General features: G+C 44.8%; 1 protein-coding gene across 4 annotated transcripts in view; it reads left to right on the top strand.

Annotated features, from left to right (window-relative positions):
• The first annotated feature begins 725 nt into the window (after positions 1 to 725).
• The window catches only part of SCMH1 (Scm polycomb group protein homolog 1), a 47,706-nt gene continuing 22,416 nt past the window's right edge, over positions 726 to 26,015 (top strand). For 2 of the 4 annotated variants that reach the window (XM_068269288.1, XM_068269285.1), the window contains exons 1-5: positions 726 to 950; positions 15,194 to 15,451; positions 15,816 to 15,875; positions 18,577 to 18,647; positions 25,523 to 25,757. In XM_068269288.1, the coding sequence (XP_068125389.1) occupies positions 15,427 to 15,451; positions 15,816 to 15,875; positions 18,577 to 18,647; positions 25,523 to 25,757 (391 nt within the window). In that variant the 5' untranslated portion in view covers positions 726 to 950; positions 15,194 to 15,426. The remainder of the gene's footprint in view (positions 951 to 15,193; positions 15,452 to 15,815; positions 15,876 to 18,576; positions 18,648 to 25,522; positions 25,758 to 26,015) is intronic. The other 2 variants (XM_068269286.1, XM_068269287.1) reach the window with 2 other exon arrangements.

Genomic DNA, 26,015 nt, shown 5'->3' with positions numbered 1-26,015 from the left:
AAATTACTGTTTGTCCAAGGTGCTACTAGAGGATCCAAGCGAGACTGCGTGGGCATGGGACAGCTGCAGGGGGCAGATGAGTAAAACTCTTTTTTTTTTTTTGCCTTAAGTGACCCTTTATCATTTGGTGCTCGGGACCTTTTCCTATGCAGCCCCTACTCTATGGAACTTGCTTCCACAATCAGTGCAAGAGGCTCCATCTCTGGACAGCTTTAAGAAAAGGCTAAAAACCCACCTCTTTTCCTGAGCCTTTGAGACTGCATAACGCAGGTCACAGCGCTTTGAGTCCCCAGGGAGAAAACCGCTTTAAAAATATTATTAGAACTAATACTGTAGTTGAAAGAGGGCCACATAGCATCCCGTATTGCTATGCCACTGGAAGTTCATGAGGTCACAAAGAGTTTGAAATAAGTGAACCACTTGTTGGAGGGAAGGGGAAGGGAAGATTTTACAATGGGCAAACTCTGAAAAATAATAATAAGCTAGGCTTTAAATTATTTACAGCAAAGTGTCACTATGAATTAAAAATGAAAGTTTGTATTTTGTACAGGGCCCATTGATTTCTAGAGCATTCACATGTGAAGTGGAAGCCATGAAGTGACCCTATTGATCCATTCACCTGGCACTGCAAGAGTTACAAGCAAAACTGGCTGCCTTCTAGACGGCGGGCACTAGGTGTCCTTTTGGCACACAGGACAGGAGGATAGGGGGAAGGAGGAGTGCAGGGAAGGAGGGGGTGTCTGTTTTTACGTCTGGTTGCGTAGGAAAGATCATGGCGGATGGAGATTGAGATTTCCCTTCTACACTAAAGCCCGGGAGGAAAAACACTCCGTGCGCAAAGTGGTAAGAGTAGGCTGGGACAAAGGAGTGCAAGGCGGCGAGAGTCAGCGGACAGCGGCTGTACGCCTGTAAGCGGCGGCTCACCGTGTCGGCCAGCAATGTGCGGGAAGGTAAAGGCATCCCGGCATCCATACTGGGCCCTGCTTCAGGGAGACAACAGGGTTAAAAACACTAAATGACTGAGGGGTGGCTGCTGGTGTTCTGCTGTGAACTGAGGGCAGAGGGGCAGCAGCAGCAGCGTGGGAATGCAGTAGATTAGCTGGAAGTGTGTGCTGAGAGTGCGCGGCAGCTTGGTAGAATGTAAGCTCTGGTGGGCAGCGTCCATTGTCTTCTTTTTATGATGTAATGAGGGTGACAGCTCTCCCTCCCCCGTGCTCTTGTATGCTGCAGCTTGATGTATGGGGCAGCCTGCCTGGTGCGCTCTGCATGGCATTGTAATTGTAAACACTGCTGCCTGCCTTGCTCTGGCCTTTTCCTGTTCATCAGAGCATTGTTCAAACTACCGATTAGCCCATAAACTAGTCTTCATACTATAGTATACAGATCTTCATTGTGTTGTGACTTGTTTTCTTGGCGCCTGCTGATGACAGCTCATATTCACTGTGTGATTGTCTGTCTGTTGTAAACTTTTTAAAAATATAATGCTGCTTTTATCTCATGCTTTGTGAATAAGTTAATTTAACATAAATATGCTAAATCCCTCCCAAATGTTCTCCTGTTTGTGAAAGTGTAGTGCATCGTTTATTTTGCCTCAGTGTATCCCTGCCTGCCTTATGTTGTGATTACATGTGATTCCTATTTGCCAGAAATCTGTATACATAGCACAGCTATGGCTGCGTTCTGTTGCTCCCGCAGGCTTTCTATTCCTCTACTTGCTACCTATCACTATTATGGTACACATCATGCAATTTCTCATCAGATGGGTCGTATCGATAATTTCTGTCATGTCCAATCTGCTCCCGATCGAGAATGGGACCAATTTTTTGCTGTAGCGATCTGAAAATCGACCCATTTCTTAATCAAGAGCAGATGGGACATGATGGAAATTATCAATTCGACCTGCCAAACTGGCGGGAAATTGCGTGGGTTGTAGCAGGATTAGAGATTGATGAAAATTCAAATTTAGGTAAATTCCTTGCTCTACGGGAAGAATTCCTCTGGGCAGTGGCAGAACTTTGGGCGCTAGTGTAGTTAGGAGAGCCAGCAAAGAGTCCATAGGGAAATTCCACTAATTTGATTGGGTGGACAGCAACCTCTGGAATAATTTATAGGTTTTTCAGATAGGTTGTAGTAATAATACACCCCCACTATTTGGCCAATTAGAATGCTTCAGGTTGTAGACGTTGCTGTGATAGGAGTGTTCCCTGTGGACTTTTGAACCATGCTAGCACTGAACTTTGTACAGGTCTAATCCGGTTTGGAAACCATTGATAAATTATCTGATTAATCAATCGAGCTAACAGGTCTGTAGCCTTACAAATCTGATTAGTTCTGTGTAAAGTTTCTGTTCAGCCCAGAGGAGTATCTGCGCATTGTAGAGCAAGAGAAACTGCCTTGTTGGATTTCACATGACATCAGTTAATCAGTATGTGCACTAACATTACTTACATACCTATGAAGTGTCCCGTACTCATAAAGTCTGCATGTATGTAAATGTTCTAACTTATCCAGGTTCCAGAATATCCAGACGAACATAAGGCAAATTTAAATATGCATTTTAATGGGAACAATTAACATCTGTATAATGAGTCTCAAGATGATTATGTTTATATTGAGGTGTGGAGAGACTCGTCACCTATGAACAAAGAGAGCTTGTCAAACTAAAGCTGTGTACACACCTTAACCATGTGTTCCCTGAAATGATCTTTACAGATTGTTTGGCATTATTGGAACAATCGCTTTACAGCATGAAGAGGAGTAGGGGAGACATGCCATCAGCTTCCTGCTGTGGGAAACTTCCATGGAAGTTCTTGCAATGAACAAAAGGCATGGAGGGAGAGTGATCTGACTAAATGAAACGCTACAGAGGAGGCCAGCTGTCAGGAACCGGCCTGCGGCACGCCTGCGTATACGGTTCCCGACTGCGGGTTTGACCAGATCGAGAGGGGAAGCAGCCTTAGTCAAGCTAAAACAAGGCTGGGACCCCTCAGAACACCTCTCACTGCCACCACTAGCGGTTCGCTAGATACTTCCACTCTGCTGTCGAGTCCTCAGCGCGCACTCTGCGTTTTCGTATTCGGGTCAGCTTTGCGCTTAGGCCGAATACGGGAACGCCACGCACCCACACACACACACAGTTGCAATCTTACACTGTAGTGAAGGAAAACCACTAACAGTCGTTCCCAATGATACTGTTAGCCACTCAGCTGTTGAGCTACTCGCACTGGCGTTTTCGTACGTTGAGTCAGCTGCGCGCTTTAGTCCAACGTATGACAAACGCCCCACACACAATGCAATTACAATCTTATACGGTAGTGTCGCCCAATCATACAATCAGGCACGGACTTATACACACTTCAATCTCTTCTAGGCTATGAGTGTTAGTTTAGTACAGCAGAAGTTAAGCTTATTAAATAATAATTTAATATTCCAGGAAAAATGGAAGTGGAACAATGCAGAACAGAATATATACAAAAGATTACAAAAAACAAAATAAAAAGTTACAAAGATAAAAGTTACAAAAAATACACACAAAGCAATTTTGCTTACCAAAATAAACGGGAAAATAAACGTACCAGCGTATCGATCTGGCGTTGTTGCGGGAGTACGCACTTCTGGTCAGGAACCAGGTTAGTTCTAGCCGTGTGAGCTACCTCCAAGAACTACAAGTTGTGGTTATCCTAGCTGCTGTTTTATACTGTGAGATACGCCTGGAGGCTGCAACTTCCTTGGGGAGGGGAGGAACTAGTTTTTAATTAAATCTCAGACATATTCCATTTCCAGGTAAAAGTCTATACATCAAAAGATTGTGAAGTGAGGCTTTCAACTCCAGGTGGAAACTTGATTAAGGCTTTTTCCTGTCTCCGTTTTTAAAGTCTGCAGAGATTTCCACCCCCTTCCCATAGATGTGATTTACAGGGTATAGTTTGCACCTCCACCAATAATTCAATTTCCTCACAATGAAATAGTGTTTAACACACATGTCAACTTTTGGTGCAGCGACTCTTCCTGACTTAGTCTAGAGTTCTTCACTTCCTCAACAGAAGTGTAAATGTTTCAAGTGTCAAGGACTTCAACACTTCACTTCTGCCATTGTCTGATTAACCAAGCTCTATTCACTGAAGTCCTTTTTAGATGCAAATGAACAGTCCATGAATCTAGCCTGCATATCTACAACTTTGACATACCACAGCAGATATAAAAATGGGAAAATGAAAATATATTACTGTATTATCCTTAACCGCATCAGCACCCCAATATACTCCTGACACGCCCCCTCTTCCAGATGGCGCCGGCAGATGATTCTAAGGAATTGTCCTGCCAAAGCCGACACTGACGGCTGGGCCTGGGGGGGGGGGTAACTCCTTAGCTCCAAGCTACAGGACTGGAAAGCTAGGTCAGGTTGCTGCAATGTGTCGTTGCCCCTGGCAACCTGACGTAACCAACCAGGGGAATGCGAGTCAGTGACAACCGTGAATTCGCGACCATAGAGACAGTGCTGCAGCTGGGGAAGGGTTCCAACCGTCGCTACACGCACTTTCTCTATAGTGGCAGAAGCTATCTCTCGGTCCCTTTGGGGAACGATTATCTGCTGGTCTGCCTCTTCCCCTTCGGACAGCTCCGAGGGAAAAACTTCCCAGAACCCTCTCAGCCCGCCCCTCCCAGCTGGTGACCTGCTGGCTAGCCCCCTGAGCTCTTCCAGGCTGCTGTCAAATCGAAAAGCCCCAGAGAGCTCAGTGCTGCCTGTCACACATTCCAGGAAGGCTGCAGACGGAGAGGCTCCTGGGCCCTCCGGGCCAGGTTCCGAAGTGGATGTTGCTGACCCAGCAACATTTTTGTCACTTCAGTGGACAGTCCCTCTGCTGTAGACTCGCTAGCGCTGCGGGTTACCACGGCAGCTGAGGGAGCGCCCACCTTACACATATCATAAACCACATCACCTTTGGTCTTGAAACCATCTGAAGGGGAAAGATCTGGCCTGGTGCCATCTGCCCTTTCAGTGGACAGTCCACCTGCTGCAGCCCAGCGACCATTGGTGGTTACTCCTGCAGCCGACAGTGTCCACAGGACAAGCATCATTATGTAGCACAACACATATGATATCAACATTATCCGTCTTATACATATTGACATTTAGAACATCACATAAAACATCCACATTATTGGTATCATTACACACATTGCTACTCAGCACTTCACAAGTATCATCAACAGTTCCTGCATCGATCGCCTCGATAGTCCGTGCGTCATAAATGACATCATCAGTTTCTGCATTCTCTGTATCAACAGGTCCCACTCCAGGCCTAGGCACTGGAGACTCACTAGGGCTGGCTCCTAGTATACAGTCCGTACCCCCGGGACGCCCACCAGCACCCCCCCCCCCCTCCCCCCTTGCACAGAGTTATCACACAGTACCTTGCACGAGTCCTGAATTTCTGCTGGGGAGGCGGGCTCCACGGGGGTTGGATTAGGCTCATACCGGGCTACTAACCGTCCCAGGTCAGTACCCAGCAAAACGTTGGTGGGGATGTGGTCAGTTACCCCAACTTCCTTCATTCCGCTGCCGGCCCCCCAATCCAGGTGGACCAAGGCGGTGGGTATTGCAGGGGTGACACCCCCAACTCCTCTGACAGGAATCATTTTCCCAGGTATGTACTGCTCCGGGTTCACAAGCTGGGGATGTATGAGAGTCACTTCTGCTCCAGTGTCTTTCAGCCCAGTGGCAACTGTACCCCCAACCGTGACAAGCTGCAGATTCTCTGCATAGCCAGTGGCATTCCTGGTAGCACACAAAGCCGTTGGGACTTCACTGGGGTTTGAGGCCTCACTGGATTTTGGGGCCTCCTTCTTCCTCTCTGGGCAAGTCGTGCTGATATGACCCACCCCGTCACATACAACACCAGCGATATCTGTGGATACCTGACATGTGTACGTATATGTACGCTGCTGGTGAGCTGAATGACGGCTTACCCTGCTGCTGCTCAAATGCATGCCTGGCTTTTTGGCGCAGGGTAAGCTGAATTAATGCTCACCCTGCTGCTGCACAAATTCGGGGGAGTGTTAAAAAATCTTCCCCCTCCAAGTCGTCGCATTAGAGCTATAGCTGCGGCAAGCTTTGGCGCTATGCGGCACATGGCAGGCGTTAAATCCCTGGCAATGTTAAGTACTATATCTCCTCCGAGTCGTAGCAATTCGGAGGGAGGAGTAATTTGGGGTCCAGTGACCACCAGAACCCTGAGTTACCCTTACACTCCCCACGCAGTATGCAATTACTGCTATGGCGGCATCTAGCTTTGGCACTGTGTACTGAAACCAACTGCTTCGCTGTACACACGTTAGATTTCCAGCCTGAACCATGAACAATTGCTTGGACTAAGGAAAACCTGTATTATTAGCTTTAGTCTATGACTCTATGCCATGGACATGCACTATCACTTAAATGAAATTATGCATTCCCATGAGGGTGCCTCTCTATTTTATGCCCCATGGCTCCCTTTCAGACTTTCTAGTACCTGATGTAGCTACAATGTCCTGTTGAACCTCCCTCATTTTCCTTTGAGCAGATATATCATTGCTTGTGAGAACAGACTGGAAGTGATGGACAGTAGAAAGCACTGATCAGTCCTGATGTGGAGCACTGATATGCATGTAATGCTTTCATAAACCGATTTAGAGGAAAATGTGCAAAGGTAAACCATAGGGGTCTATAGAGCAGTAGAATAATTCAAGTAATACAGAGACTGCAGATCCAAAGAAAACTGGAGCTAAAGTGGAGTAGTTGCCTTGGGTATTCAGTCACAGATTTTCATTCAACAGCCAAAACCTGAATGCTTACTCATGACAACTACTTCTCTTTTAAGGACATACAGTTGTGTTCAAAATTATTCAACCCCCACTGAAATTGAGTGTTTTGGCCAGTTTGACATTGATTTCGATCATTTCAGTCATCTTGTTTACAATTAAATCAGAGGTACTTGTAAGTCAGACAAATATAACAACATGTATAATGAAATAACCACAAATATCTTTTCTGTGCTCACATCATCATCCGTTTTATTCAACCCCCAAGTGACATTCATTCTTAGTACAACATCCTTTTCCAGTTATAACCGCTTTTAAACGTGAAGCATAGCTTGACACAAGTGTCTTGCAGCAATCTACGGGTATCTTAACCCATTCTTCATGGGCCAAAGCCTCCAGTTCAGTCACATTCTTAGGCTTGCGCGCTGCAACTGCTTTCTTTAAGTCCCACCAGAGGTTCTCAATCGGATTTAAGTCTGGTGACTGCGATGGCCACTCCAAAATGTTCCAGCCTTAAATCTGCAACCATGCTCTAGTGGACTTGGAGGTATGCTTGGGATTATTGTCGTGATGAAAGGTCCCAACGTCTCCCGAGCCTCAGGTTTGTGATGGACTGCATCAGATTTTCATCCAATATCTCCTGGTACTGAAGAGAATTCATGGTACCTTGCACACACTGAAGCTTCCCTGTACCTGCAGAAGCAAAACAGCCCCAAAGCATGATTACACCCCCCCCCCCCCCCGCCATGCTTCACAGTAGGCAAGGTGTTCTTTTCTTCATAGGCCTTGTTCTTCCTCCTCCAAACATAGCTTTGGTCCATGGGCCCAAACAGTTTTAATTTTGTTTCATCAGTCCACAGAACACTGCCACAAAAGTTTTGGCATAGTGTTCTGTGGACTGATGAAACAAAATTGTAAATGTTTGGGCCTATGGATCAATGCTATGTTTGGAGGAGGAAGAACAAGGCCTATGAAGAAAAGATCACCTTGCCTACTATGAAGCATGGAGGGGGGGTCAGTCATGCTTTGGGGCTGTTTTGCTTCTGCAGGTACAGGGAAACTTCAGCGTGTGCAAGGTACCATGAATTATCTTCAGTACCAGGGGGTATTGGATGAAAATGTGATGCAGTCCGTCATAAACCTGAGGCTTGGGAGACGTTGGACCTTTTAGCAGGACAATGATCCCAAGCATACCTACAAGTCCACTAGACTAGAGCATGGTTGCAGATATAGGCTGGTTTCACAGTGGGACGTTACAGGCGCACGTTAGAGCAGCCTGTAACGCACCCCACCGCACAGCAATGAAAAATCAATGGGCTGTTCACAGTGCCCACGTTGCGTTACATAGTAACGCTGCGCCACCAGACAACGTACTGCATGCAGTACTTTCTAAGCGGCAGAGCCGCGTTAGACTGCTTGCACATGCTCAGTAACGTTGGGGAGGAGCGGAGAGCGGCCAGGCACATGGCTAATTAATATTCACTGCACTCAGTGACGTGCAGTGTTTACTTCTGGAGCGGCCGCTCTGCGCAGCGATTGGCCGGCGGGACCACGTGATGCCGCATGCGCACAAGAGTACGCATCACGGACGCCAGAGTGAGCTGCACAACGCGGCTCACTCTGACCTCCACCTTAGAGAGCACCAGGCGTTGCGTTAGGGGCACGTTATGCGACCATAACGTCCCCTAAAACGCAACGTCCTGGTGTGAAACTAGCCTAAAGACTGGAACATTTTGGAGTGGCCATCGCAGTCACCAAACTTAAATCCGATTGAGAACCTCTGGTGGGACTTAAAGAAAGCAGTTGCAGCGCGTCAGCCTAAGAATGTGACTGAACTGGAGGCTTTTGCCCATGAAGAATGAGCTAAGATACCCGTAGATCGCTGCAAGACACGTCTGTCAAGCTATGCTTCACGTTTAAAAGCTGTTATAACTGGAAAAGGATGTTGTACTACTAAGTACTAAGAATGAATGTCACTTGGGGGTTGAATAAAACTGATAATGATGTGAGCACAGAAAAGACATTTGTGGTTTATTTCATTATACCGTATATACTTGCATATAAGCCGACCCCCCCCCCCCCCAATATTTACCCCAGAAACCAGGAAAAAAATGAATGACTCGCATTTAGGTCGAGGGTAGGAAATGCAGCAGCTCCTGAGGCTTGTATGCATTAGACGAAACCTAGAGATGTTCTCTAGGATAGAATTCTTCATGTTTATGAAAACATTGCAGATACCTTTATGAGAGATCAGCCATGAAATGAGAACTAGAAGAACTAAAACTAGAAGACAGTTGAAGATTATCCTCTTCAAGTCTATTTTCATTCATATTTATGCTGATAAGTTATGAGCTAACAGCCTCAATTAAATGTGTCTTTTGGAACAATGTAAGAAACAATGTATTTATGTACGTGCACACCAGTATAAGTAGAAGAATCTGAGGGAGTTTGTAGTGTACTACTACTTATCACTTTTAAAGGTTCAAGTGCCATGGTGGGGGTGTGCAAACTGACCTGATCTTGATTGAAGAGGACCGGAGAGTGCAGCGTTGATGCTGAGCAGGCTTACAGAGCCTGCAGCGAAGTTTTCCAGATGATCGGGGCGGAAGCGGAGCCCACGGAAAATAGCTAATGAGAAGAAGCGATCGCATCCCCAGGGAGATCCCAGCAGCAGCGGCTGGATGCCCCGGAGGAGATCCACATAGCGGCGGCGGCTGGATGCCCTGGAGATCAGTGCAGTAGCGATAAACGGCCACCCAGAAACAAAGCAGGAGCGCTCTTCAGTGTTCATAATCTCGCGCTCTCTGCTGTCTCTGCAGCTTGTGAGCCCATTGGCTGGTAATAGCTATTACTAGCCAATGGGCTCACAAGCTGCAGAGACAGCAGAGAGCGCGAGATTATGAACACGGAAGAGCGCTCCTGCTTTGTTTCTGGGTGGCCGTTTATCGCTACTGCACTGATCTCCGGGGCATCCAGCCGCTGCTATGTGGGTCTCCTCCGGGGCATCCAGCCGCCGCTATGTGGATCTCCGGGGCATCCAGCCGCCGCTTTGTGGATCTCCTCCGGGGCATCCAGCCGCTGCTATGTGGATCTCCCCCCGGGCATCCAGCCGCCGCTACGTGGATCTCCTCCTGCTGCTGGGATCTCCCTGGGCATACGATCGCGTCTGCTCATTAGCTGTTCTCCGTGCGCTTCTTTTCCACTCCGACCACCTGGGAAACGTTGCTGCAGGCACTTTCTACGGTCCTCCTGACTCCGCATCAGGTTAGTCTACACACCCCCACCACAGGCACAGGCATATGATCCGCATATAGGCCGAGAGGGTGACTTTTCAGCACATTTTTTGTGCTGAAAAATTCGGCCTATATGCGAGTATATACGGTAAATGTTATGTTATATTTGTCTGACTTACAAGTACCTCTTTGATTTAATTGTAAACAAGTTGACTGAAATGATCAAAATCAACACTCCATTTCAGTGGGGGTTGAATAACTTTGAACACAACTGTACATACAATAACTGTAACCCATAGAGAACCATTCGCTTGGGTGACAGTTCCGAGCATGTGCATTATTCAGAGATGTTTTTGTCTGCAGTTGACATTTTCTATGGAGAGGAGGGATGACTGTGTGACACACCATGAAGTGACTGGTGGGGTAAGGTGGCAAAAAAAGTCCTCATTGATTGTTGCACAAAAAGATCTGGGTGGGGTGGGGGTAGGAGCTGTACATATGCTAGGTTTTTAGGGCTAACAGAGCCCTGAATGGCCACCTGGGCTGAGCTCTTTCTAGCGTGTATGAAACTTCAGCAGTATACTCACACTCATAGCCGGCCTTTGACCGGAGCGGTCGCTCAGGGCGCCGGCCTCCAAGGGGGCGCCAATAGCTGGTTGCCTATACTGAGGGCATCTACACCTGATTTCCTATACTGGGGGCACCTATGGCTGGCTACCTATGGCTGGCTACCTATGGGGGGGGGGTGGGGGGAGATGGAGGCCTTCAACTGATTTCCTATACTGGGGGCACCTATGCTTGGCAACCTATATTGAGGGCACCTACACATGAGATCCTATATTGGGGCACCTATACTGAGTCTGAGGGCGTTTTTTGGGGGAAGGCGCACTGCGGCTATAACGCGTGGTGCAAATTGTCGGTGCTGTGCTATCATTCTAAATGGGGGTGGGGAGGATGAAGGGGGGGGGGGGGGGGGCACAAAAATCAGGTTTTCACTCAGGGCGCTGTGAAACCTAAGGCCGGCCCTGCTCACACTGCCACTGGTCATAATACTGTGCAATGCAAAATCTGAGTAGATCTTTGCATCCATCGCAATAGAATCCTGCTGGCTGGCAGGTTTTTAAGTATACTGCACTGTTGTGTGCTGTTTCTTTTAACAGAAAAATACAGCTGCTGTGAGTGTTGCCGAGTAGTATGTATGGCTTTATGATTGCGAAGAGACGCAGGCATTTTTACTAATGTTCTAGTTAATATGTTGGTTGTGGGATTTTTTTTCAGCGCTTTAACTTTCCTCACTCTGCACAGAGGTGGTTAGGAAAATGTTTTGCCTAGAGTTCTACTATTAAACCTGTCCACATATGAGCAATAGGAAGTGATTGATAAAGAATGCACAGCCAGAAGTTATCTCCTGTAAAAACTCTGTTCCAGTACAATCAATAGTTCCAGGGATTTAGGGCCAGTTAAGGGCCCATTCACACTTGTGCGCTTTACAAGCGATTTCAGCATCGCTGAAAATCGCTAGCGTTTTGAAAAAATGCTTGTACAATGAAAAGTATATGGAAGTGTTCTCATCTAAGTGATATGCTGAAACGCAAACGCGTTGCTGCAGCATTTTCTGAGCGATTAGCGCTTCAATGTTAAGTATAGGAGCGCTGGTAAATCGCTCTAGAAGCGCCGGCCTGTTCACATTCAACAGCGGTTTTTCCAGCGATTTTATTTATTTTCTCCCCATCAAACCTTGCAGTTTACCCACATAACACCTATTTTTCATGTGCAGATGTCATTTCCTGTTTATGAAAGACAGACACAGCTTATTGAACTAGAAATCGTAAAACGGTAATCGCTGAAAAAAAAGCTTTCTGTACTGTGAAAAATCGCTGGAAAACTCCAGACAATCGCTCAGCGTTTGCGATTGAGTTTAGCAATTTCTGTGTGAATGGGCCCTAAAATGTGTGGTCAGAAGGGGTGCTTCCTTCTGCTCACTGAGTGTCTGTTACCCATCTACCTAATAAAGTGAGCTTCTCAGCCACAGAATCAAACTTGCTAAATAGCACGACACCCAACTTGTATTGCAGGGGGCAACATTCCGTAGCGGTTGCATGCTAGTTTGTTTCAGCACTTCGTTGCATGCTAGTTTTTCAGCAGTTTTGTTCCACCCTCTGCACCAATTAGTGGGAAAGTGAATTGTGGGAGAGGAGGTGCTGGGCCACAGCACTACTGAAGGGGAGTAGGGGGTGTGTTTTTGTATGGGGCGGGGCAGAGAACCTAAACTCAGCTTCTGCAGCAGCAGCATCAGGAAGACACTAAGAAGGGAAAACAAATTTGGCCAAGTAAGTGTGCATTTTATAATACAACCAATGCCCTATGCAGTGTCCTGTTTTACATTTGTGTAGTTTAAGTGCTCAGTAAGCAAAGCACTTTAACAGTGTAAAGTATGAGCTGAGTGAAGTGGCTGCTGAGACGCCTGTGAGGAGAAGGGTAAAACTGCATTTCCCGTCTCTGTGACGGTACACACATGCAGTTCCTGTTGCCAAGCAGGGATCAGGGCTCCATTCCTCAGGTGACAGTTTGTGGCTGATGCTGTATAGACACGTCATTAGCCTCCAAGCGAACGATGCATTCAGTTACTATGGAGGGACAAGTGGTGAACGGCTGAACAAGGGGGGTAAGAGGGAGAAGAGTGTTCTGCTGAGATGATCTGGCAGGCTGGATCTCTCACTGCCGCATCGGGAAGGGTCGGGGGCTGCCATACACACACAAAATTCTCAGCAGAGGTGTTCTTTAGCGGACGCTTCACCCGAGTTTGTGTGTACGTACCTTTACACTGCTGAAATCTGCTCAGTTTAATGTGAGCTCAAAGGTTTAGCATCCCTATTGGTCAGTAAAGCCACCCATCACACTAAGAACCAATAGAAAGGAAGGGGTGGAGCTAAGGTAGACTTTTACAAGAAAAAGTAAAATGAACTTTTGTCAGCAGCCAGTTAATATTGAACTACTAATTCTCTTTGTTTCTGGTAGAATTTTTTTTTCAGCATGTTTGATTTTCTGGAAGCTGTGATTTAGGGCTGGAACCCACTAGAGCGATTTTTTTTTTTTTTTTTTTAGCGTTTAGGGAGCGATTCAAAACTCTAGCGATATCCCTAAACGCTGAGCTAATGTTAATGGATAGGCCAAATTCCACTGGAGCGATTGCGATTACCAAAATCGCAAACGCAGGACATGCAGCATTTTTAACATTAGCGTTTCTGCAATGTAAAGTATGTAAACGCTGACGTAATCTCTTGTCAAAATCTACACAGAGCGATTTTGCTAGCGTTTTTAAATTACTGCACACTGTACAAATTAAATTAATTGAAAGGACCAATCAGAATTAAAACCGCTAATCGCAAATCGCTACACAATCGCTGACAAAACGTTTACACTTTTTAAAATCGCTCATGAAATCACTTACAAAATATTAGCGATTGCGATTAGCGATAGAGCTTTGTAGTGGGTTCCAGGCCAAAATACTCTGGGTGCTGTTTTCTTGTAAATTGATTAAAGCACAACTCCAGGAAGTTCGAATCTCAGTTGAGTTTTTACTGCTGTTTGTTTCCACATCTCTTATCTGGAATAAGGTCCTTTGTTTTCTGTTCTGACAAGATGTGTAAATCTCTCCATCTAGAGATAACAGTATTTTGGTACTTTTGTACTAAGGAATACTGTAGGGGTCGGGGCAAAATGAGTTGAACTTACCTGTGGCTTCGAATGGTCCCCTGTAGACATCCTGTGCCCGCGCAGCCATTCACTGATGCTCCGGCCCCGCCTCCGATTCACTTCTAGAATTTCAGACTTTAAAGTCTGAAAACCACTGCGCCTGCATTGCCGTGTCCTCGCTCCCGCTGATGTCACCAGGAGCGTACTGCGCAGGCCCAGTATGGTCTGTGCCTGCGCAGAACGATCCTGGTGACAACAGCGGGAGCGAGGACATGGCAACGCAGGCGCAGTGGTTTTCAGACTTTAAAGTCTGAAATTCCAGAAATGAACCAGAGGCAGGGCCGGAGCATCGGTGAGCGGCTGCGCGGGCACAGGATGTATACAGGGGACCATTAGAATCCCTGGGTAAGTTCAACTCCCTTTTCCCCCAACCTTCTACAGTATTCCTTTAAACACAAATGCATGAACACTGGAATGTAAACAAACACTCTCTGAGAAACTGTCTCTGCTTCAGGCACACACAGTGTTCAGAATAGCTCATTAGAAGATTTTAATATATAATAAAAAGCAGTTAATAGAAAAAGAATAAAATGCAATGGCAGCTTTCAGGGCAAGAGAAACTACACTTTGGAAATTTGCAATTTGTAAACAGACAATATTACGTGTGCACAAAAGCAAATATGATAACTGTATGAGTAATAAAAAGTAGGAAAACACATTTTTATTGAATGTTATGTCAGTTTCAGACCACTTTAAGCAGGCTGTTATAAGGGTTGCCATTCATCCTAGTAATGTATAGAGCTAAACTATAACCAAAAATAGAATTTCCCTTTAAATGCAGGCTGGCATAGCCATACTGTTTAGACTTTAAGAGGTTGGCTACAGACTGGACTTTCTGGAAAGATTGCAGCCTCCAGCTAAGCAAGTCTGTGCTACAGGACATGGCTTGTACTAATGATCTATTTTACACGTATGTTTATCAGGGAGTTTTTATACATAGGGCTAGGTGTTACAGAGCACCCAATGAAGTCACAGAGAACTGGATTCTCCAGGATCTTTATAGAGAGCAAAATGAACCAGAAAACTCCATGCTGAAAAAGCTATACAAAATACAATATTGCCTCCCTAAAACAAAACGGAATCTGATTTCTTGCAAATATCTTGTAAAAAGGTAAAAAATTTGTATTTTAGAAGACAAGAGAAGCATTTGTGTCTGAAGTTGGGCTTTAAATACCAGAATTATAATATCACTGCTAGCCTGCAACTTCCCCTCAGATGTAGCGTTACAGTGAACAGTCTTATCATAACCCAGGTAGTGCCATACTGTACTGGTAGCGCCATACCGTACTGGTTCTGACTTTTAGTGGAATCCTCAGTGTCCAGCTCCTGAATAAAGTCATCACCATGGAATATCTACACAATATTGTAATAGTTACTGTTTACTTGCTTTCGTATTTTTGCAGATCTTTTGGGATGCAATGCTTTTGAAAACAGTGTGCCAAATTCAAGAACTGCTAAAAGGAATGGATTAGCTTAAAGCGTAGCAGGACTTGGCTTCTACTTGGTTCCACCTGAGGTGGCCACATTCAGTTCCTCAGCTGTCAGTCTCTACATTCCCATCAGAACTTGGTGACTCTGAAGAACTGCGGATCTGGCACTTTACAAACCTGCGTAGAGCTTCCTGGCTGCTGGAGTCATGAGAAAACCCAGCCATCTGAGGGGTAATTATTTGATTCAGTTCGGAGAGCACATGTACGTGGTGTAGTTGGAATTGTTAGTACTCTTACTGCTTATTGTAAAAGTGATTAAATGAGAAGCAAATGTCCTGTATATACCTGTATATCAATAATGTGTCATTGCAAGCAAAGTTCTAAAATCATCTGGACACATTTGATCATACCCCTAGAAATTATCATAAATAATTGAATTAGTGATTATTCACACTAGCTGTTTTCACTAATCGACATTAGGTACTCATGTAACCATACTAGAGTTTTCGTCCATTAAATGTTTATATATTCTTTAAAATCATTTAGATACAAGCACTTGAAATAATATAGTGATCCACATATTTATACTTTTCAGCAGTAGATTGGAAGGATGGGAGGAGGCATGGGAGACCTGCAGATTCACACACCCATCAAGGTATGATTAGGTTGTAGTCATATACTTTTAATGTGCGGCATAGGATGCATGCTGGGTTGGGGAATGGGGGGGGGGGGGGGGGGGGTTATCCAAGGCATTTTTATTTTTATAGACATGCAGACCGTGAAATAAATATGTCTCAGGTTATCAGCATATCAAAGTCACAAAAGGATGTTGCCCTTTATGCAATACCACCAACTTTTTAATGTATTTGAAAAACCCAACTCCTTATTGACTATATAGCTATCCAGTCTGCCTGTGACCCAAATTTATGTCGTCTGTTTAAAAATCATAATTTCCCCAGGTCACATTCAGAAAGTGCTAGAAGATGCCATTGTGCAGGTGAAAGGGATAATGTGGCTGCCATATTTATTTCATTTTAAACAGTGCAGATTGCCTGGCTGTCCTACAAACCTCTGCCTCTAATGCTGGGAATACACGATGAGTTTTTTCGACCAATAGATGGCTTGATAATTTCTGACGGGTCCGATCTGATTTCGATAATTTTTCTGATCGATTTGTATAGAAGTGATTAGAAAATGATCAAAATCAGATCAGACCTGCCAGAAATTATCTATCCAGCCATCTATCTGACGAAAAAAACTCATTGTGTATTCCCAGCATCATACTTTTAGCCATAGACCCTAAACCACCATGCAGATCAGATATTTGTTTGGATTAGCTGCGTTTTTGTTTCAGGGGTGTAATTCAGACACTACTGATGCATGAAAGATCAGCAGGACGTGGGGCAACTGGTATTGTTTAAAAGGAAATAAATATGGCAGCCGCCATATGCCTCTCACTCCATGTGTCCTTTATTGAAACCATACAGCATTTTTGTGACAGGCAGAGCTTTTAGTTTTTTATTTAATTGTCTTGCCTCTTATCACAGAAATGTGTAGTGTGCCATGCGAAGAGTACCTTATCTAATGCCTCAGTTCAATATACCACAGGGTCATAGGTGTTATTGGAATCAGGGATGCTCATCCGGGTAACCTGGATATCCGACCTTTTTTCAGCTATCCGACCGGATTTGGATTCCGGATACCTGGGCCCAAATCCGGATAGCTATCTGCGCCAAAATCCGGATAGCTATCTGCGGATATTTGGGCGCATAACCCAAGTGCCACTTGGCAAGTGACACGTCCGGCATGCTCCTGGCACACGTTACACCTGCAGCACTGCCCTGCTCCTGCTGCCTGTGCAGCTCCCACCGCCAGGCCAGGGTGCCACAGGCCACTGATACCACCTATATTTAACCCAAAACACAATTGCGGCGTAATTTTTTGGAGGTGTCTTGGCTGAAAACTGTCATGTCCCAGTTGTGCGGTTGGACTTTGGACACAATGTGGGCTGCACGACCGCTTTCTGGAACCTAGGCCTAATGTTAATTGACAGCCTTTTTTGGGGGGAAGGGGGGGGGGGGATTTGAAGTCCCCACATCATCAATTAGTGTTCCCCTTTACAAAATAATGATGATACGTGCCTCATTTACCCTAAAAACCCTTTTTAAAGCAATTTAAAGGCCACTTCCGTTTTTTCTATCCAGCTATCGGAATCTGGCCGGATACCCCGGATACTGAGGTCGGATATCCGATTCGGATCCGGATTGGAAAATTTTGAACTCTGATATCCGACCCGGATTGGATATCTGGGTATCCGGATCCAGTCCGGATTTTGAAAAGGGGTATCCAAGCACCACTAATTGGAATGTCTGTCAGCTCAATACATTTTTAACTTGACAGTGTCAAAAGGAGGCAGTGGAGAGTAATTCTGTGCGCACTACAGTAGATAGCCGCATTATAGGTGGTCCTGGTTCTCCATAATGTAGCACCCTGAGCTGAACCTGAAAAGAGAATTACTTTTAAATAAGAGGATATACAGCTATCCCACATAATTAAAGTGAAAATAAACTTATGAGATAATGAATTGTATGTGTAGTATGGATGATAAATAGAACAGCAGTAGTAGTATAGAAAAGAATCTCCTATTTTTATTTTCTGTTTTATAACTTTAGTTTTAGGATTGCATCAGACTGTCACTACTGTTTACAATCCACACCCTGCTCTGTTTAGCTGAAATAGAGTAACCAAGCAGCTCAGGGTGACCCAAACTACTAGGAATGTATAGGGGGATAAAGGGAACCAAAAAACCCTCCTACTAAAAAAGCAAAGCTTGGTGTAATTGCCTTCTTAAAACAGAAGGAAATTTGCAATAATTCAGTTATACATGAACATTTGTGGTTACCCACAATGCACACCTACTAAATATGCAATAGGACACAGAACTAATGATAATTTGAACTGCCCTGCAGGAAAACCTTATAAGAATCCTTATCTCACTGTCTCTCAGCTGTTTTGGATTCTACTCACTGTGCAGGAAGCCACACTGATTTGACAAGCTATTTTGTGTGGATAACAGTTTTTAACTCTTGCTGTACTGAAAAACAGAAATGAACATGTGAAATTTTCATAGTAGGGATAGTACTATATGTTTATCTCATCATGCCACTGTCACTTCAGGTGCAGTTTAAGACATCACTGTTGGAGCAATTTGATTGCAGAACTTGAGAGAAATACAATACATGTTTGTGATAGGTCTAAAGTAAACCTTATTAGCATCAGCAATGTTGTGTTTTCCATTTATAAAAATGAGCAGCCTTAGCACGCTGTTTTATTCAGTCTGTAATATTCCTATGCAGGGCACTTCAGCTGGGAAAAATACCTGAAGGAGACGGGATCTCAGCCAGCCCCTCCGCACTGCTTTAAACAGGTGAGACACTGGAGAGGCTACCTTGCCTGGACAGCTGCTAAAGCATGCTATAAGCTAGAAATAATACATCAAGGAATATGGTGAACAATTCTACCAAGATCATAAGAAAGTGCAAAATATGAAGTCAAACTATACAAATGCATAGTGGTTGGCAGTTCAGACTGGACAAGCAGGGCAAATGGCTGATGCCTCCTGTGCTGCTTTGTCAGAGATCACTCCATGTTTTTGTTAGGACTGGTTAACACTATGACCGATTGCACACTGTTTGCAGAGCGGCAAAGTGCGAAAGCAGTGTCACAGTGAGGGTGTTCTCACTGCAGCGTTTCGATTTTAACAAAATCCCCCCTCCCCCCCTTACAGAACAAGCGACACATAACAGATGTATTGTGCTATCCACGTAATGATTCCTGTGAATTTTATACAGGAAAAGCAGAAAATCCTATCCTAGGCAGTGGCCATCTTGCCAAGCTAATGCTGACATCATATCCCCCCTGACTCCTGTTTTCCCCCCTACCTTCTCTTGCTCATTGTGTATTCATTAGCTGCCCTCCTCCCAGAGTCTTCAGACACTCCCACTGAGGTGTATACTAACAACTGCACTGTCTATTTTTTTATTTACACATCCAATCACTGAGTCATCTCAGCCTTGCTTGTAAACACAAGTAATCAGAGGGTGTTTCTGATAAGCAGCTAGATAGGGAAATAAATGGAAGAGGAGGAATATGTTATAGTTAAAAATAACTCCCAGCATTCAACTGTTTGGCACTAGGGCCAGTGCTCCTAAAGTATGTGATAACTACAAACCATAACAGCAGAAAAAGTTTTGCAAGTTTTCAATGCAGGATTGGCATCTTTATCACTTAATACACTCAGACCAGTTGCTGTTGAAATTTCATTTTTATGGTGACAATACCGCTTTAACCACTTGAGGACCACAGTCTTTCACCCCTTAAGGACCAGAGCCTTTTTTTCCATTCAGACCACTGCAGCTTTCACGGTTTATTGCTCGCTCATACAACCTACCACCTAAATGAATGTTATCTCATGTTCTTGTCACTAATGCAGCTTTCTTTTGGTGCTATTTGATTGCTGCTGCGAGTTTTAGTTTTTATTATATTCATCAAAAAAGACATGAATTTTGACAAAAAAATGACTATCTTTCTGTGCTGACATTTTTCAAATAAAGTAAAATTTCCTATACATTTGAGCGCGAAAGTTATTGTGCTACATGTCTTTGATTTAAAAAAAAACCATTCAGTGTATATTTATTGGATTGGGTAAAAGTTATAGCGTTTACAAACTATGGTGCCAAAAGTGAATTTTCCCATTTTGAAGCATTTCCGACTTTTCTGCCCACCTGTCATGTTTCATGAGGTGCTAAAATTCCAGGATAGTATAAATGCCCCCCAAATGACCCCATTTTGGAAAGAAGACATCCCAAAGTATTCACTGAGAGGCATGGTGAGTTCATAGAAGATTTTATTTTTTGTCACAAGTTAGCGAAAAATGACACTTTGAGACAAAAAAAAAAAAAAAAAAAAAGTTTCCGTTTCTTCTAACTTGCGACAAAAAAAAATGAAATCTGCCACTGACTCACTATGCTCCTCTCTGAATACCTTGAAGTGTCTACTTTCCAAAATGGGGTCATTTGTGGGGTGTGTTTACTGTCCTGGCATTTTGGGGGGTGCCTAATTGTAAGCACCCCTGTAAAGCCTAAAGATGCTCAATGGACTTTGGGCCCCTTAGCGCAGTTAGGCTGCAAAAAAGTGCCACACATGTGGTATTGCCGTACTCAGGAGAAGTAGTATAATGTGTTTTGGGGTGTATTTTTACACATACCGATGCTGAGTGGGAGAAATATCTCCGTAAATGACAATTTTTTTTGCTTTTTTTTTTTTTTTTTTTTTTTTTTTACACACAATTGTCTATTTACAGAGATATTTCTCCCACTCAGCATGGGTATGTGTAAAAATACACCCCAAAACACATTATACTAATTCTCCTGAGTACGGCGATACCACATGTGTGGCACTTTTTTGCACCCTAACTGCGCTAAGGGGCCCAAAGTCCAATGAGTACCTTAATTCACAGGTCATTTTGCGACATTTGGTTTCAAGACTACTCCTCACGGTTTAGGGCCCCTAAAATGCCAGGGCAGTATTGGAACCCCACAAATGACCCCATTTTAGAAAGAAGACACCCCAAGGTATTCCGTTAGGAGTATGGTGAGTTCATAGAAGATTTTTTGTTTTTTGTCACAAGGTAGCGGAAAATGATTTTAATTGCGCTAAGGGGCCTAACGTCCTATTCACAGGTCATTTTGAGGCATTTGGATTCTAGACTACTCCTCACGGTTTAGGGCCCCTAAAATGCCAGGGCAGTATAGGAACCCCACAAGTGACCCCATTTTAGAAAGAAGACATCCCAAGGTATTCCGTTAGGAGTATGGTGAGTTCATAGAAGATTTTTTTTTTTTTTTGTCACAAGTTAGCGGAAAATGACACTTTGTGAAAAAAAAAATAATACAAATCAATTTCCGCTAACTTGTGACAAAAAATAAAATCTTCTATGAACTCATCATACACCTAACAGAATACCTCGGGGAGTCTTCTTTCTAAAATGGGGTCACTTGTGGGGTTCCTATACTGCCTTGGCATTTTACGGGCCCAAAACCGTGAGTAGTCTGGAAACCAAATTTCTCAAAATGACTGTTCAGGGGTATAAGCATCTGCAAATTTTGATGACAGGTGGTCTATGAGGGGGCAAATTTTGTGCAACCGGTCATAAGCAGGGTGGCCTCTTAGATGACAGGTTGCATTGGGCCTGATCTGATGGATAGGAGTGCTAGGGGGGTGACAGGAGGTGACTGATGAGTGTCTCAGGGGGTGGTTAGAGGGGAAAATAGATGCAATCAATGCACTGGGGAGGTGATCGGAAGGGGGATCTGAGGGTTTGGCCGAGTGATCAGGAGCCCACACGGGGCAAATTAGGGCCTGATCTGATGGGTAGGTGTGCTAGGGGGTGACAGGTGGTGACAGGAGGTGATTGAAGGGTGTCTCAAGGTGTGATTAGAGGGGGGAAATAGATGCAAGCAATGCACTGGCGAGGTGATCAGGGCTGGGGTCTGAGGGCGTTCTGAGGGTGTGGGCAGGTGATTGGGTGCCCTAGGGGCAGATTAGGGTCTAATCTGATGGGTAACAGTGACAGGGGGTGATTGATGGGTAATTAGTGGGGGTTTAGGGTAGAGAACAGATGTAAACACTGCACTTGGGAGGTGATCTGATGTCGGATCTGCGGGCGATCTATTGGTGTGGGTGATCAGATTGCCCGTTAGGGGCTGATTGATGGGTGGCAGTGACAGGGGGTGATTGATGGGTGGCAGTGACAGGGGGTGATTGATGGGTGGCAGTGACAGGGGGTGATTGATGGGTGATTGACAGGTGATCAGTGGGTTATTACAGGAAATAACAGATGTAAATAATGCACTGGCGAATTGATAGGGGGGGGGGGTCTGAGGGCAATCTGAGCGTGTGGGTGGGTGATTGGGTGCCCGCAAGGGGCAGATTAAGGTCTAATCTGATGGGTAACAGTGACAGGTGGTGATAGGGGTGATTGATGGGTGATTAGTGGGTGTTTAGGGTAGAGAACAGATGTAAACACTGCACTTGGGAGGTGATCTGATGTCGGATATGCGGGCGATCTATTGGTGTGGGTGGGTGATCAGATTGCCCGCAAGGGGCAGGTTAGGGGCTGATTGATGGGTGGCAGTGACAGGGGGTGATTGATGGGTGATTGACAGGTGAACAGTGGGTTATTACAGGGGGGATAGGCATACAGTACACTGGGGGGGGGGGGGGGGACTGGGGAGAATCTGAGGGGTGGGGGGTGATCAGGAGGGAGCAAGGGGCATTTTAGGGTTAAAAAAAATAGCGTTGACAGATAGTGACAGGGAGTGATTGATGGGTGATTAGGGGGATGACTGGGTGCAAACAGTGGTCTGGGGGGTGGGCAGGGGGGGGTCTGAGGGGTGCTGTGGGCGATCAGGGGGCAGGGGGGGGAGATCAGTGTGCTTGGGTGCAGACTAGGGTGGCTGCAGCCTGCCCTGGTGGTCCCTCGGACACTGGGACCACTAGGGCAGGAGGCAGCCTGTATAATAGGCTTTGTATACATTACAAAGCCTATTATACAATGTACATGCGGCGATCCGGGTGCTAGTAACCACCCGGCGCTTCTGAACGGCCGGCGGGTTACAGCGCGAGGGGGCGGAGCCTGTCGCCGGCGGCTAATCGCGTCACGAATGACGCGATCGCCGCATAACCACGCCCGCAGCCGCCCCCGCCGATGGGCATATTGCTTCGTTTGGGCCCGGTCTTTGCTGCCACCCATCGGCTGGGGGCGGTCCTTAAGTAGTTAAAGGAATGTACAAAACCCGCTACTTCCTTTAAAAAAATCTCTCTGAAAACCGCAGCCGTTAAGTGCTTAGCAATTGCCTTTTGTAGTGTGAACTAGGCCTTATATTTCAGAAAATAATCACTGTGGTACCCCCTGACAGAATTCATAATTGTATTATTTACATATCTGTTATCCATATTCTCTAGAATAGATCATGTGAGACTGATAATCCATAAATGAATAGGTTTTTCACCTGGCCTCTGTTGGTGTGTAATATTTATCATTATTATCATTATTATGTTATTACATAATTGTCATGTGGCAGTTTGTAGTGTTTGGGTGGATTCTGTGGTTAATTATCTTTTAACTTATAATTTGCACCATAAGGTAATTAATATTTTTATACTATTAAAGGTGATTATTTTTAATTATATTTCTCCCTCTGGACACGTTTCTTGTGAAACCTCTGCACCACATCCTAAGGGAGATCACAGGGAGAAACCTGAAACAAACCTTTTTCGTGCTGTCTGTTTTCTCTTTCCTTTTCTTACAGTTATATGCACGTTTTAATTTTATGAATCAGTTGGCAGTGTAGGTTTTAGTTTCACTTTCTGAATTTTAATTACGATTTTTATTTTGAGTTAAAACATACTAAAAGGTTTTAAAGTAAATGGGAAGCTAATGCTAAAAAGAAAAGCCGGACACTTAAGAATAGGGAAGGCTCTGGGTCCTAATGAGCCTTCCCTCTCCTGGTGCCCTCTGTGTAGCGCTTCCTTCCCCGTTTGAATCTCCCGCTGTGAGGGACTTTGGAAGTCTCCGGGAGCCGAGTCCTCTTAAAGACAGGTGGCTCCAGGGCACTCGCGCATGGGCAGTATGGAGTGGCCCGTCTTCTGAAGCCTCTGTTGACGGCGGAGATAGCAGCATTTGACTGAATTGGTTGAATGCTGCTACTGGGATCCTGCGCTGGAAGTGGAACGTGCACGGGGAGAGGAGAGGGAAGGCTCATTAGGACCCAGAGCCGTCCCTCTCCTTAGGTAAATATCTGGCTTTTCTTTGTTGCATTCGGTTCCCATTTACTTTAAGAAATACTAGGATAAGAGGGGTTGATGCACTTACCACCAATAATATAACCGTTCTGCCTGCTGGCTTGGAACCGTGCGTTATGCAGTTAGCGCAACTCAGAGTACACGATTAACGTTAGCATTTTTACTGTAACGCATGTTGCGTCAGTAACCTGACTTGCAGTACAGTAGCAACATTTGTGTACCATGCGTTGTGCTAATTGCCTAACGTGCGGAACACTGCTGGCAGTAGTAGGGATATTACGTGCATCAACCCCATAGTACTGAACTGTATGAAAACATGGTGAATTGACTTGTCTTACTGTTAAAAACATTAGTCTGGTTTGGGTCAATCAAGTTCTTTCGGTTAGCGCTGGTCCACATGCATTACAGCTTTCTCCGTTTTTGATGGTTCATTACCTGTACATTTACGGTGGCCATACATTATACAACCAAATTGTTCCATTTTCAATTTTTTTTCGTTAAGAAAAGTTGATTGACTTTCTTTTGAATGTTTTAATAATTATCTGATCAGCCACAGTGGAAAACTCTGATGAAAGAAATTGAATAGTGTATGATATTTTTTAAAAATTACTTTACATTTGTTTACACCAGAAAACTACCGGTAGTTCTAATTTTGCGTTGGCTCCATTGCAGACCGACAAACATTTCCTGTATTATGTACATTAACATATTGCTGCCCTATCTAGTTATGTTTAAATCTACTTGTAGACATTCAGTGGTTGCTAAAGGGCCCTAAACCTTTTCTTCCACAACCTCCTTGGATTTGTGAAGGAGAGAGTTGAAGGAATTTGGTTATGTTGGATCTCCCCCAGCAATTATTGCTCTATTTCACCACAGATAAATGGCACTAGATTTCCTGGTCCCTCCCCACAATTGGACGTAGTGTCATTACTTGCTGAGTAATTCTATGTAGTGCTTGTCCCCTAAGGCAAGTCTGTGTAGGTACCCTTAAGCTTTGTTCACAGTTTACACTTATCAGTCTGCAATACATCCAATGCAAAATTGCAACTGGCATGAATTTTCCGGACAGCCTGAAGTGTTTGCACCATAGGCTTCTATTGGAAGCACATCTGCACCAGACCACAACGGACCATCGGAACGGCACTAAACTGTCCACTCCCTCTGGTCGTTGTAGATCCGACTCAGTGGAAACTGAGCCTAAGGCTAAATACGAATTTCAGTTTGTTAAAATAACTTGACTGGGTAATGGCTTCCTGCATTGTGAGATGTATGAGTATCCCAAGCATAGTTATGTGGCATTTGACTACAGCAATTTTTTGTATTCATTGTAAGAATTTACAGAGTTAAGTCTAATTGCCATAGTAGGTCCTGTAGATAATACATGTAACTGTTTCACTGCTTAGTTTATGTTTAGCATTGGTGTTTTGCCTTTCTCAGTCATGTTCTCCACCATCCAATGATTATAAAATTGGAATGAAACTGGAGGCCCAAGACCCACGAAACACAACCTCAACTTGCATTGCCTCTGTGGTGGGCCTCACAGGAGCTCGTCTCAGGCTGCGCCTTGATGGTAGTGACAACAAAAATGACTTTTGGAGACTGGTAGATTCATCAGAGATTCAGCCCATCGGTACATGTGAAAAAAACGGGGGCATGTTACAACCACCATTAGGTATGTACATCATATTTTTCTTTTCTCTTAAAAATGACAATTGATCTTACATAATTACTTTGATTTGCAAAGAGTCATGAAGGGGGGGGGGGGGGGGGGTAGTAGGCAGGGGAAGGTTGGAGAGCGACCAGGAGGGTGAGGGAAGCTAGCTGTGTGATACAAGGCTTGCAGTATATACATACTGGTAATACAAACAGATCATACAAATGCATGCAGTATAAGCGCTTTGAGTCCTACAGGAGTAAAGCTCTATACAAA

Source organism: Hyperolius riggenbachi, chromosome 2 (assembly GCF_040937935.1).
Source record: "Hyperolius riggenbachi isolate aHypRig1 chromosome 2, aHypRig1.pri, whole genome shotgun sequence".
Taxonomy (NCBI): Eukaryota; Metazoa; Chordata; class Amphibia; order Anura; family Hyperoliidae; genus Hyperolius; species Hyperolius riggenbachi.
This window is presented reverse-complemented; position numbering and strand designations above follow the sequence as displayed.